The sequence below is a fragment of the Solanum tuberosum genome, unplaced genomic scaffold, assembly GCF_000226075.1.
Source record: "Solanum tuberosum cultivar DM 1-3 516 R44 unplaced genomic scaffold, SolTub_3.0 scf00118, whole genome shotgun sequence".
NCBI classification, from domain to species: domain Eukaryota; kingdom Viridiplantae; phylum Streptophyta; class Magnoliopsida; order Solanales; family Solanaceae; genus Solanum; species Solanum tuberosum.
Genome location: NW_006239043.1, coordinates 115,084 through 129,121, shown reverse-complemented (window position 1 = coordinate 129,121; position 14,038 = coordinate 115,084). Strand labels below are relative to the sequence as shown.

At 33.1% G+C, this 14,038-nt stretch overlaps 2 protein-coding genes and 1 long non-coding RNA gene across 13 annotated transcripts in view; 2 read left to right on the top strand and 1 right to left on the bottom strand.

Annotated features, from left to right (window-relative positions):
- Window positions 1–4,364, top strand: part of LOC102599064 (glycine-rich RNA-binding protein 4, mitochondrial) — a 6,428-nt gene extending 2,064 nt beyond the window's left edge. For 2 of the 11 annotated variants that reach the window (XR_001473782.1, XM_006350109.2), the window contains exons 2-5: window positions 106–174; window positions 253–359; window positions 584–662; window positions 3,958–4,363. Coding sequence is in view for 8 of the 11 variants with exons in the window: in XM_006350109.2 (XP_006350171.1) it covers window positions 106–174; window positions 253–359; window positions 584–631 (224 nt within the window). In the remaining 3 variants the exon portion in view is untranslated. Of the gene's footprint in view, window positions 1–105; window positions 175–252; window positions 375–583; window positions 663–783; window positions 1,237–3,957 lie in introns of those variants that run through there. The other 9 variants (XR_001473781.1, XR_001473780.1, XM_015309917.1 and 6 more) reach the window with 9 other exon arrangements.
- A 357-nt stretch (window positions 4,365–4,721) lies between these two features.
- LOC102598732 (zeatin O-glucosyltransferase-like) lies at window positions 4,722–6,523 on the bottom strand. The gene has a single exon (XM_006350108.2). The coding sequence runs from the start codon at window positions 6,484–6,486 to the stop codon at window positions 5,056–5,058; it is 1,431 nt and encodes a 476-aa protein (XP_006350170.1). The 5' UTR covers window positions 6,487–6,523; the 3' UTR covers window positions 4,722–5,055.
- A 5,633-nt stretch (window positions 6,524–12,156) lies between these two features.
- On the top strand, window positions 12,157–13,399 carry LOC102598511 (uncharacterized). Its single transcript, XR_367487.2, has 2 exons — window positions 12,157–12,855; window positions 12,945–13,399. It is a non-coding gene; the product is annotated as an uncharacterized lncRNA (long non-coding RNA).
- The last annotated feature ends 639 nt before the right edge of the window (window positions 13,400–14,038 follow it).

Here is a 14,038-nt window from a genome sequence, read left to right as displayed (position 1 = left end):
AAAGGGGGGGGGAAGGGGGCCCCCCCCCCCCCCCCCCCCCCTCAGACCCCACATGTGGGACTATACTGGGTATTTTGTTGTTAACACAAAATCTGTTTCTTTCAGGGCTTTGTTATGATACCAATGAACCTATTCTTAAACAAGCTTTTGAGCAACATGGTGAAACAATTGAAGGTAATGTATGGATTACAGTACTTCTCTTTGTTCTTGCGACTTGCTTTTAGATGGTTTTATAAGCTTATTAAATTTCAGTGAAAGTAATATGTGATCATAAAAGTGGAAAATCCAAAGGATATGGGTTCGTGAAGTTCACTTCTGAAACTGCAGCTAGCAAGGCCTTGAAGGAAATGGACGGTCAAGTAAGTGTATTAGTGGTATAAATGCTCCCTATATTCTTATATTTTTCTTACAGTTCTTGTTTCCTGGACTATCATATTGTTTGTTGTAGTTTCTGTTTTGTTACTATCTACTGTTTTTGTTATTATCTGTTGTTTCTTGTACATCCGCTACTTCTTTTTCTGGACTGCTTTGGACTGTCTTTCCTTGTTGTTGTCTTACAGTTTTTGTTTTTTATGTTTCTTAGTTATTGGATGGAAGAAATATTCGCATCAGTTATGCCCACAAAGGATGACGTTGAGAGGTTTCAACTCTCATCTTTCCTTGTAAGTTTCTAGATTTTCCACTCATTGTCATGTCTTATTGCTTATTCCCACACTACTGTTGATATTTGAGTTTGATATATGCTCTCTTATGCCTCTTCACTGCAATATTGATTACCTCCAGCTAAGAATTCTTAAATAACTCGACAATAGGTAAGGTTTCATCTTCTGACTTAGGTGTGTGCAAGAACTAGCGATTTTCAGCCATGAAAGTTGTATTGAAGATTGTCTTGATTCGGGAATTTAGTCGAGGGAGAAACATCCACCAACCAAAAAGGTCTTATACCATGATTCATTGACTCTGCATCACGTGTCAGGCAAGTGATTACAGCAAGCTGGCATGGCGTTCTGGTGATAGTTAGCTAGTCGTCTAACAGGTCTGGATAACTTTAATTGGTCCATTTTCTTTTTTCCCTTGTACCTATAGGCGATTTCCCGTTGCCTGTAATAGCGAGGATCGTTGTTCAATTTTTACAGCTGTTAGAAGGAATAGAAGGAAGTTTTTAATTGCAATAGCTTTGAACTTTTGAGGGAGGAAACTCCAGTAAGTTGAACAAGGAATTGAGTTTTGCACTTACATTATGCTATTAGCATGGATGATACAAGTTGTCATAAAACCTTGTACATACTTTCTATACCCAAGTTTGTTTTAGTACAACAACAACTAGGTCACAGTCTCAAATAAGTTTAAGTTAACTATACGAATCCTCACCGCTTGTGTGAGCTTACTCACATTCCCGGTCCCAAATCAGATAAAAAGAAGAAGGTGTAGGATTGAACTAACATAGAACTAGTCAATTCATAATGAATCAACACAATACTAAACAACTTGGTTTTATAAGGAAATCTTTTAACTGATAGACCCTCAACTCAAGGGAAAAATAGTCCAAAGCAGTCCAAAGTACAAGAAGTAGCAGATAGTAAAAACAACAACAAATAGTAATAGGGCAGTAACTACAACAAAATAATATGATAGTCAAAGTATAAGAAATAACAAATAATAACATAAATCGGAGGACACAAAACTAAATGAGCAATACTACAACTTCTAGTATGGACATAAAACAAGACAATCCGCTCCCACCTTACATGCATCTTGACTAATTCCACGGGGCAACTGCCACCTCCCACCAACAAAGCTACCGGATAACTCTGTGATCTATCGATACTTGACATGATTGCTAATGTTACGACGAATTTAAGACCAAATGATCCAAGACAAATATCAAAACTGTTTCATAATAAACCTTTCGATGAACATAGGAGTCTATGAACCAAGTCTTTTGTCATAAAACAGTCTAATGTAGGTCATCTAGATCATCCAATTGAGCATTTGCAAACAACTGAGAAATGTAAACAAGATCATTAAGAGAGAAATACAAACAATAATCTCACTGATAAGTGATAGCCATAAAAAGTTTCAGATACTGAACTTCTTAAGATCAAAGAAATACATTTCTGGTGAAAAGCTACTCTTATCTTGTGATATGCGCGATAAAAGAATCCAACTCCATTCGAGAAGCACCCCCTTTTTCTGTGGAACGCCTTACAGCTTCTCCCATTTCTTCTGATCTTTTCCTAATTGCATCACCTTCTTCAGATGCCATCAACTTCCTCGCTACATTCTCAATAGTGGATGCACTTACTAGCTCCTCACGTTTCTGCTACTCCCTCACAAACAGGCCTATTTTCAATATTTCCGTCACCAAGAAACTATTTCTCGGTTGATCAGAGTGCATAGGCCAAGCAGCTATAGTCACCCCCATAGTAATGCTCTCTATGCAAGAATTCCATCCGCAATGACTCATGAACCCGCCTGTGGACGAATGAGCCAAGATTTCGGGTTGTGGCGCTCATTCTCTCACCAGTAACCCGGCCCCTTTTACTCTTTCCTCAAATCCTTCAGGAAACACACGTTTTCTAGATTCCCCGGTAAATATATCTACTCTATCGGCTTCTCTCAACACCCATATGAACTTCTGTTTGCTTTTGTTCTAATCCCATCGCGAGCTCCATGACTTCTCTATCGGAAAATGTAGTTGATGTTCCAAATGATATATAAAGAACTGATCTCGGAGGTTGTTTGTTTCAGCCATTCCAAAACATATATTGTTCCTATTCGAGATATGATTGAGTTTAATAGGCAGAATTGGTACAATTGCCCATTGTTGTTTACTTTCTACTTGTGCCAGCAAATCAAGAAACTCGCCTTCAATTACTTTACTTGTATTATGGATATCACCTGTTCTAAAAGCCATGACTCTGAAGAGCTATAAAGTTCTTGACTTCATCAGGCATCGCTCCTTCAAGGGACGGTAACTTTTTAAGCAATTCTTCTCCAAGTTGGACAGACATTCCACTAAATAAGCATGAAGAACAGTACAAAGTGAAAGCTGAAATGCAATTAAATATATAGGATTCAGCATTGAGCAAGGAAGAAACATCCTGAACACTATATGACATAAAAAAGTCATGAACAACAATGAGCAGTCTTGATTTTGAGGAGATATCACGTAAAAAGGAAGCAATGGGCTCGCGAAGAAGCGAAGTTACATCCCATAATGGCTGATGATGTAATGGGAATTTGCTCAAGGCATTAAAGTCAGGGGGAGGTGAGGCAAATTCAGGAGTTGGAATGTCATGGAAGTGGATTTTGGCTATGTCTGAAGGATTTAAGGCGTTGGCTCGAACCCGAGCTTGTTGGTTATGTGTGGCTAAGCCAACATAATAGACAGGAAGATCATATGATGAGGAGAGTAAACAGGCTAGTTTAAGAGTTGATTGAGATGGCCTTGAATTGGAAATGGAACCATGACTATAACTACTTCACGATCCATAAGAAAGTCGTTACCTTTGTCCAAGTTATAGAAGATTCAATTCAACTCACTACTGCTTTTGAGTTACTTGAATCATGTGTGAGCGTGCGAGTGTGTATGTATATATGTAGGAAGAGGATAGAATAGCAAGTTTAAACCTTTGAAAATGTGTGAAGGTGAGAGGAGGGTAGGCTTCATTAAACACGTTTGGATTATTGAATCTGGTTATTTACCTTTCAACTTTTTAAAGGCACAAGGACCACAAAGTTCATGGTGATGGAAGAGAAGTGTCTGGTCAGAAGTATTGTATCAGAGTTTTGGAGTCATGCATGAATTATTGAATCTTAATTATGTACCTAGGCCTTTTCTCATAAAATGCTGTTGTTCACATTCCTCAATTGTTTGCATTTGTTAAATTATGTTGTTTCTTTATAACCTACAACATGGTGGTACTGTTTTATGATAAAAGATTTTGTTTGTAGATCCTGTTCACATTCCTCAGTTGTTTGCTATGGACTCGCGAAGAAGCATGCAAGCATTCCAGATCACCGGGATTTTGCCTGAGGTAAAATCAGGACTACTTGGGAGGTCATAAAAGTGGATCTTGGTAATGTTAAAAGGATTTAAGACGTTGTCTCGAGCCCTAGCTTGACAATTATAAGTCCTTTGGAGTTTGGACAAGGCTCGAGTCAACGCCTTAAATGGCCTTAAGCTTGAAGTTTGAACAATCACTACAACTACTTCATGATCTTGTTTCAAATTGCTACTGATTAGTTCGTTCATTTATTCATTGTTTTCTTTCTTTCTTAAATATCGTATTTGTGTGAAGAAATTCACTTTATATGTATATATACTTTATTTAGAACCTAATAAACCGTCTTTACTAAAATTCAGAACTCATTAACTCAAAATTTTGAATTCGATTCTTTGCTGACTTAGTAGAATGGGATGTTGTAGCCTGTAAGTGGAGACAATGTACATAGGACAAGTTGGAAATCATGTTGAGGATGTCCTTTTCTTGAATAAGTAAAAACATGAATTTGATCATAAAAATATACAGTCCATGAATCTATTTAATTAGTTCAACCCAGTTGCTCTCATAAACTAATTAATTTATATGAATCCATTTGCATAATTAATCATTGATATAAAATAATTATCCAAAACCTGTGAAACTTCTTATCCAACTTATGGGACCATAATGTCACTTCTCTGAGTATGATGACACATGGAAAGATCTTGACCGTTGATTTTAGACGAGTTTACGTTATATAAATGACAATACAAAATTACACAATCAGATCATTTAAAAGATATCAACTACACGTAAGTGCCTATAACAATTGAGATTAGTTATTTGAAACATGCACTACTAAATATATATAAATTAAGGCCCTTGTGGCACAATGACAACCATTGAATGGAGATGGTACATACATTGATCCTATGTTGCTCGAACTTTGCAAAAATGTCGTCACACCTATGTCAGATCCTTATGCACTAATTTTAGAAGATCTGACATGTTTTCAGTCGACATTTTTGAAGAATCCAACCAACATAGCTGATTGATCTAGGGTTGATCAAGTTTGCCTTGTTATGTGAGAAATGAATGAATCCAACTCCATATTCTTAATGCCACTTTCTGCTACTGAATTCTTAAGAGCTCCACTCAAATCCATTGCTCTATTCCTCATTTCTTCTCCTTCTTTAGACGCCATTAATTTTTCAACTGCTGCTTGCACCATGCCACGTGTCACCACCTCGTGCCTACGTGTCCACTCCTTAACGACTAAGCCAACTTTCAAAATCTTCGTGACCAATACGGTGTTTCGGGGTTGATCCGAATGCATTGGCCACGCGGCTATTGGCACCCCCATGGAAATGCTCTCCATGCACGAATTCCATCCACAATGACTCATGAAACCACCAACAGAAGAATGTGCCAAGATTTCCAACTGAGGTGCCCAATCTCTCAACACAATCCCCTTATCTTTAACTCTCTCCTCGAACCCTTTTGGCAATTCAATCTTTCTTGATTGATGATCCTTCGCGAAAACATTCCCTTTATCCGCGTCCCTCAACACCCAAACGAACTTCACCTCGCTCCTCTCCAATCCAATTGCAATCTCCTTGATTTGTTCGTCAGAAAATGAAGTCGTGGTCCCAAATGACACGAATACAACCGAGTTTGGCTCATGTTCATCGAGCCAAATTAGACATTCATGTTGCTTGTGGCAACTTTTGGTCCCATATTGTTGTACTAAAACAGGATTGAATGGTCCAAGGGCCCATTGCTTCTTGTTATTACTTATTTGTTCCTTTGACAACAAATCAAGAAAAGGACCTTCTATAACTCTACATGTGTTGTAAATCCTCCCTGAATTGAACTTCATATAATCATGTTGTAATTTAATGAATTTCTCAAATTCAGGACTAAAACAATCTTCAAGTGATGGAACATCTTTTAGAAAATTTGCATCAATATCAAAAGGCCTTCCCATATTCTCCCATATGAACAAGAACAATGTGAATGCTGACACACTATGGAAAGCATAAGCCTCAGCATTAGGCAAGTAGACAAAATCTTGAACTACATATCCCATTAATGAGTCATGTATGATGACAATCCTCTTTGCTTTAGACGAGAGGACGGTTAGGAGTTTGGACAAAGGCTTACGTAGATGAGAAGATGACTCAAACGAGGGTTGGAGATGGCTTGGAAATTTGATCGTGGAATTCGGGTTGGGAGGAGGGGAGTTGAAGAATGGTGTTGAGAGTTCATGAAAATGGATGTTGTTGTTGTTGATGAATGAATATGGATCATGAACTCTTGATTTAGCTTGATTAGTGTGTGTCATGGTTGTAACATAATGGACTTGTATGTTGTGTGATGCAATGAGTTTACATAGTTGTAGAAGTTGATTTAGATGGCCTTGTGCTGGAAAAGGGACAACAACTACTATGATTTCTTGATTTTCTTGGCTATGGAAATGGAGAATATTGGAGGCCATTATAGAGACTATACTATATGAAATGTTTTATTTCAAAACTATAGTGTGAGCTTTACATTTATATATATAGGAAGTTTTTTTTTTTTTAGGTTCAATGTTTTGGCTAGCCACTTGTCCCAACTCACCCATCCGTCAGGGGACATCCGATATAATTGGAACGATACAGAGAAAATTAGATGACCCCAGTGCAAAGATAACACACTAATTGAGAAATGGTCCCAACTCATCTCTTTTTGTTGTGTATTTGGGAGACTAGTTGTTGTTGAGGGGTATCTGATTGCTCTATTTTATGTGGTACTATTTCTTTACTTGTCAATTAAAACAAATGATGCTGTTTTATATGTGGTGACCATATAACTTTAAAAACTTTTGTTTTACCCTTGATGACATGCTTTTGTAGCCACTTAGATATATCGTGGTAAGACTACAAGTTTTATAATAGTTTCTTTCTTTGACTCCATGCCGAGTCAAATTTCGTAGGGTAAATTGATAATTCACTGATTTTCAATTTTTCTTTTTAAGTTTAACCATATGTATTCAAAACTCACTGACTAATTCAGAATTATGTCATGTAAGATTCAATTTAGATGGAAGAGTTTCCTACTAGAATTTCCATTCCTAAGACATGAACCGGAATTTCTAATAAAAGAAGGATGGATCCATCAATTTAGTTAATTGACAAAAATTTACGAACAAGACATATATTATAAGTACTTATTAATTTGACATAAATATCGGATGCAAATAATTTTCTTTTAATCCATAGCCAGGCGATATTGGAACAGGGATAAAATAAATTTGTCAGTTTTATGCAATGAACTATTACATTAAATTATACCATGTGATTTGACAGCTGTAATTGATGAATAAAATTTTAGCAAATTCACACAAAAAAGTTTAGTATTATGATGCAAAGATTTTAATGTAGGACATGTTATTAATTAGTTTGTCACATGCTTCAATCTTATCTATTTGTGATATTAATATTTGATATGAACTGGATTTTAAATGTTAGTTTGATATTGTGTATAATATATTAATTAGAGGTTTCGATTTGAAGTCTGAATTTCGATAAATTTAGCATTTATATTTATATTTATATGTAATGTGTACTTTAGTATATTTTTTAAAATAAATTTCTGATTGAGCCATTGACAGAGTCTAAGCTCAAAACAAGCTTCTCAACCTATTTGCAACAATTCATGCGGATCTATAATGATTGTTATGAATTTACGTAAATTTAATAGCTTTTATATGTTAATTTGTATATTTCAATTTTTTAAATAATAATTATAAATATTTAATTGTAAACTTATTTATTATTATAATATAAACTTAATGTTATTATAGAAAACTGTTGCAACTTTAAATTTTGAATCTATCTTTACGAAGGGTTGAACATGTTCTCTTTGTTTCACCAACATATTCTTATCTTACATTAGTGGTGCAAAATCAATAGACATGATCTCAATTGGCTTCCAATTAATGCAACTAAAATTTCAATTTGTTTTTTCCCACATGATTGACAATTTATTTTTATTTTTGCAAATTGCAATTAGAAAACAAATAAAAAATTAAAAAATTATTATTATTATTATGTAGGGTAAGAACCAATAGTTCTTATAATAACACTATGGTCGACAATAGCTAGATGATAATATTGCTGATTAATTTGATATATATCTTTACCTACAATTGTTTTTTTTTTTTTTATAAAATATAATTAACCATGATATTTATTTATATAATATATGACATGTTTTACGTCGACTGTTAATTTACCGCAATCCTCCTCAATAACACCTTCAAGTTATTGGTTCACCTAACCCTAGGGGTGTTCACGGGTTGGTTTGGATCGGTTATTGATCAAAACCAAAACCAAACCAACATAATTGGTTTTAAAATTATCAAAACAAAACCAAACCAAATATAATATACATTTTATCGGTTTGGTGATTATCGGTTCCGGTTTGGTTTGGTTCGGTTATTCGGTTATTAACCATACACAAAAATAAAAGAAACAATTCATTTAAAATATGAAAAAAGTGACAACAATCCATTCTAAACGAAAACAAGTTAGAATGACTTAAATTATTGAACTTTCGATCGCTAAATTTACTATCAATAAAGCTTTAAAATTCACTATATTGGCCTAGAAGGAAGAGACAATAACATTTTCAGTCCCACAAGAATTGTCATCGACACTCATATACATGAAATCAATAAGATAAATGTTTCATCTTGGGCATTTTTGCTTTCAATAAGTAAATTATAAAGAAATTTTAATGAAAATATGTATAAGATCTTTAAAATTGTTTATAAAAACAATATATTAAGTATGTATATTAATAAAATATATGAATATAATTCATCGGTTCGGTTCGGTTATTTCTTCGGTTTTTTTCGTAATAAAACCATAACCAAACCAATTACTATCGGTTTTCAAAAATCTAAAACCAAACCAAACCAAACCCAAATAAAATCGGTTTTATTTTATCGGTTTGGATCGGTTTTTATCCAAACCGTGAACACCCCTACCTAACCCTATAATATTCACGAGTCGCTAGCTAATTTAAATAAATTCAAGAAGTACGTACAAAAGTACTATTCCATTTCAATTGGAAAATATGGTCAAATAATTTTAATAATGTAATTGATCAAGGGGATATTAACTTATATCACGAGAGGAAATTTTGCACGGAATTCCATTAATGCATGGGTGGCTCCCACGATTCATGTAACAAGCATCAATTGTAAACAATTGTATTATGAAGATTCATTACAAAATAACAAATTTTACGCAAATTATCAATTAATTAAAATAGTAAATTTTCATTATCTGACTGACAACTTACTTGAATATATCCCTTTATATAATTCGAGATTTGCAATATGAGCAAGCTCACGTTTATGAAAATACAAGGAGGTGTGTGGGGCGAGGGTGGGGGTTTAGGGGTGGGAAGGGGGAAGAGGGAATTATGTACATCCTACCATATGTTTCACTAATATAAGCATAAAAGTAAAAATTGGGACCATAATTAAGGAAGTATTTAAATATACGGAAGCATTTATTATTATATTACCTATTAGAAATTGACGAATTAAACTTATTTTAGATTTTTAATTTTACATTTAAATTTTATGAACGATCTACGGTTCTTCTATATTTATTTAGAAGGTAACTGTTACCGTTATGATATACATGTCACATATTAATGTTATGTAACACTCTCTTCTCTTAACAAAAAAGACATGTTCAAATCAAATATTGATTTGCATATTATATTGTAGACGTTAGCTCGTTCTTAACAAATAGAATAATAAGCATAAATCTTAAGTAAGGAAGAAAAAATGAGTTATTCTAAAATGCCAAATATGTTAAAGTAAAATTTATTTATCGGATTAATATTTGAATCTAACAGGGGCGGCTCAACAACTTTTAAAAATATAGGTTATAAGTACTTTTTAAAAAAAAATATAGAGTATTACTTATAGAAAATAAAATCTTTTCATAAAAGAGCAAAGAATAGGTTATAAGTACTTTTAAAAAAAAGAAGGTTATCAGCCTCATTTTTTTTAAAATAAAAATAAATAGGTTATAAGTACTTTTTAAAAAATAATATAGAGTATTACTTATAGAAAATAAAATCTTTTCATAAAAGAGCAAAGAAGTAATAGAAGTTCGACAAATTATGAATACTATGTCTCAAGAAAAATTAAATAATTAGCTATAATAAACTTCATAAAAAATATATATTTGAATTTAATTAAGGCATTCATTCGGATTTGGCATAAGGCCACCGATTTATTAGAGCCGCCCCTGGAATCTAAAATTAAAAAATATAGTGGCCCAAACCGTTCATTTTCGTCACGTGTCTATTTTCCTATAAAGATTTCTATTAAAAAAATTGGCCCTACCCTATTTATCTCACTTCAATATATCCAATTATGTGTTTAGTTGAAAGAGTTAAAAAAAAAATAGTGGATTTTTATGACACAACTTGAATTAGTTGATTAGTGAATTTTGGATACTGAATAATTAGAATTTAAAAAAAAAAAGATTTTTAGATTTGATGGGTTGATTAATAATTGATATTAGAATAAATAGTTCGATGAGATGAGTATGGAGATGACATAGTGATGACGTAAAGTCCAACCTATTATCTTTGTCCATTTACAGGCTGATTTTACTATTTTTACTTGTATTTTGAAGATACATACACAAAAACAAGTACGTGAGTTTGATGACCACAAATATTCGAAAAACAAGTACGTGAGTTTGATGACCATAAATATTCGAATGATATGGGTGGTACATATAGAATTTGGTTAGAGTATTTAGTTTAAAAGAAAAATTATTAAGTGTGCAAATAAAGTCTTACATTAATTATTGAAAAAATAAAAAGTTATTTATATACTCTTAATAGTTTGAGGTTTTTCACATAAAAAAATTTGCACGCTAGATAAAAAAGCAAACAATAACATAATATATTAAGAATACTAGACAAACTTAGCTAACAAAGTGATAAATACATTTTCACTTTTAATTAGAGATTTTGAATTTCAAAATCATGAAAATAAAATTTCATTCACGTTAGTTGTGTGGTGTGCTAAAAATATAAACATCGAACACCGTATCAAAATAAAAAAATAAAAAATAGTACAAACAAGAATTATATTCGCCACTTAAAGTTGTTCCGCATATGGGGGTTGGCTAATATTGCAATCAAATTAAATATATTGAAAGGTACATTAAATTGCCAAACCAATCAAAATTGTTGCGAGATGGATAGATTTTCTTTTATTTTTAACTAAAAGTTTCAAACTTGAATTCAGCGAAAAATATTCTAATAGAAGAATATTTCCTCCTTAAATAAATACAAAATAAATCAAAATTAATCGAAACTTATATAATATCAAGAATCGAATAAAAAATAAAAATATTAAATAATCAAGATTGTAGAACTAATATGCTTTTCTGCCGACAACATTTATATGGGTAAGGTTTCAAAATTAAGCACATGTCAAAAAGAATTTGAGGTAGGGGTTGACAGTGGTAGAGCCGGAATTTTCAATAAGGGGGTTCGAAATCTAAAAAAATAGACAAATAAAGTAGTTGAAGGGGGTTCGACGTCTACTATATATATACCTAAAAAAATATTTTAACCATGTATAAATAGTATAATTTTTCGCCGAAGGGGTTCAGATGAACCCCTCATTGTAAGGTGGCTCCGCCACTGGGGGTGGGGTGGGGAGGGAGGGGGGTTGGTTTCAAAGCATTCATATTGTTTTCTCTCTTTATCTATTTATGGCAGGCTGAATAAATGTATGATTGCTCAAATTTGTTATTGAATTTCTCAAGTATATTCAAATTGTGTCAATTTAACATAAATTTCATAACGTACGATTGTATGTGAACACCATTCGTTATGATAGAATATATATGATGATAAAAATAAGTTACGTTAAAATAAAAAAGTCAGAATTTTTAAAAAAAATAAGCACATGTTAAAAAAATTGGGGATAGGTAAAGGGTAGAAGGGTTGGTCCATGCATTCATGATTTCTTAATAGTCATCACTGTCATCATCGTACCTAAATTAGATCCTATATTTTCTTATTTTTTATATTAAGATTTTAATGCTCTTATCTTTTTCCAACTACCAAAACATTTAGAATAAAAAATAAGAACGGGCCTTGTGATTTCAATTGAAGCTATCATTCATAATTACAAGACGATAAAAATAAGAGACTACATTGTCGTGAACAAGAGGTTAGATTTCATTATTGTCAAGTTGTCAAATAATATTATCGATATATATCAGCTAAACTTTCTATCTATAGTTATCTCAATTTATCAATTTAATCATAGTAAACTTATTTTTAAGGCTTAAGTCATCTGCGGCCCCTTAAAGTTGTCCGCAAAATTCATTTAGACATCTTAACTAGACCTAGTACCTATTGAACACCTTTACCAACCAAGATTTGAGCCGTTTAAGCATTTTTTGCCTACATGGCAAAACGTTTGTGAGTCACACAAATGGGGCGCGTGAATCCGTTTTTCTCCCATTTTTTGCCTGCATTTAACTCCCCCAACGTTAAATTCTTAACGTAATTTCTCTCCCAACGTTCTCTTCTTCCCCTAAATCCACTCTAGAACCCTAAATCTCCCATTCTAGCTTCTTTCTCTAAATCTCCAATCTTTCTCTTGTTTCTCTCTTCTAAATCAGTTGTCTTTTATCAAATGTCGCAAAATTCAGTGAATATTGAGGAAGCTGATATATGTAAATGTGGTGATTATTGCTGACTGAAAACTTCGAGGACTCCATTGAACCCATGTCGTCGATTTTTTGGATGCAAAGCATCAAAGGTTTGTAACTATTCGAACAAAAACTATTGTTATTGAATTATTCGAAAAATCAAAATTTTGTATATCTATTACTGTTATATGGTTTGTAGGAAAATGGTGGATGTGGCTATTTTAGATGGATTGATCCGTCGCCTGAAAATGCTGATGAATCATCTAGATTTGTGTCATGGAATAGATTCATAGATGGTGAAAAAATCCGATTGAACGATTAAAGAGAAAAGTGAAAGAGCTTGAAGAAGAAAGAGATTCTTTGAAATTTCAATTGAATGAAAATGAAGAGAAGATGATGGTATTGAACAAGAAGCTCAAGGAAGTTAAACTCCAAAGGGATTGGGAAAATGTCATATTTAATCGACTTGTGATTGTTTTTCTTTGTCTGCTAACTATAAAATGGTTCTTTAATATGGTGTACTTCATAGTAGTTCAAGATTGTAGTACTTAATTGTTTAGTTTTGTAGTAGTTAGAAGGTTAATTGGTCTGTTTTGTAATAGTTAGTCCTATGTAAGTTCATATTTTGCATCAAATTGAAAGTTTGAATATGAATTGATCAGTCTCTTTTGTAACTTGCCTCTCTTTTGTAACTTGCCCTGTGTTCTGGAAAAATAGAGCAATTTTCCAGACCAATTAGTTCTGGGATCGAGTAGTCTTACACAAATGCATTGAGAGGTAGTCTAGTTGTTGTTCAAAAAATGAGCTAATAACACAATTGCATGGTTGAAAAATACATAACACAAAGGCATGGTTGAAAAATACATTACACAAAGCCATGGTTGAAAAATACTAACACAAATGCATTGAGAGGCAGTCTAGTTGTTGTTCAAAAACTACTATCTTTCTAACACAAAGACCCATCCAAAAAACTACATGGTCTTGCTAACACAAAGGCATGATTCAAAAATACAATTCACGAGTGTTCAAAATAAACTAAAGAGTAGATTGACCCTTTTAACATTGCCCAAAATCATAACATCTTTCCAAATGAGCTACTTCTTGGAGGTTCCACAAGTCCCTTTGTTTTTCTTGTTTGCTTTCATTTGTTGCAACTGTGAAGTGCTGATTGCATCTTTTCCCTTCCATTTTAGGCCATGGGGTTTAAAGTCAATATCTATATTGGTTGGTGAAGCACTCTTCAATTTTGTTGGCCCATGTAGAATCTTCTCACTTGATGTATCAGGCTGTAAT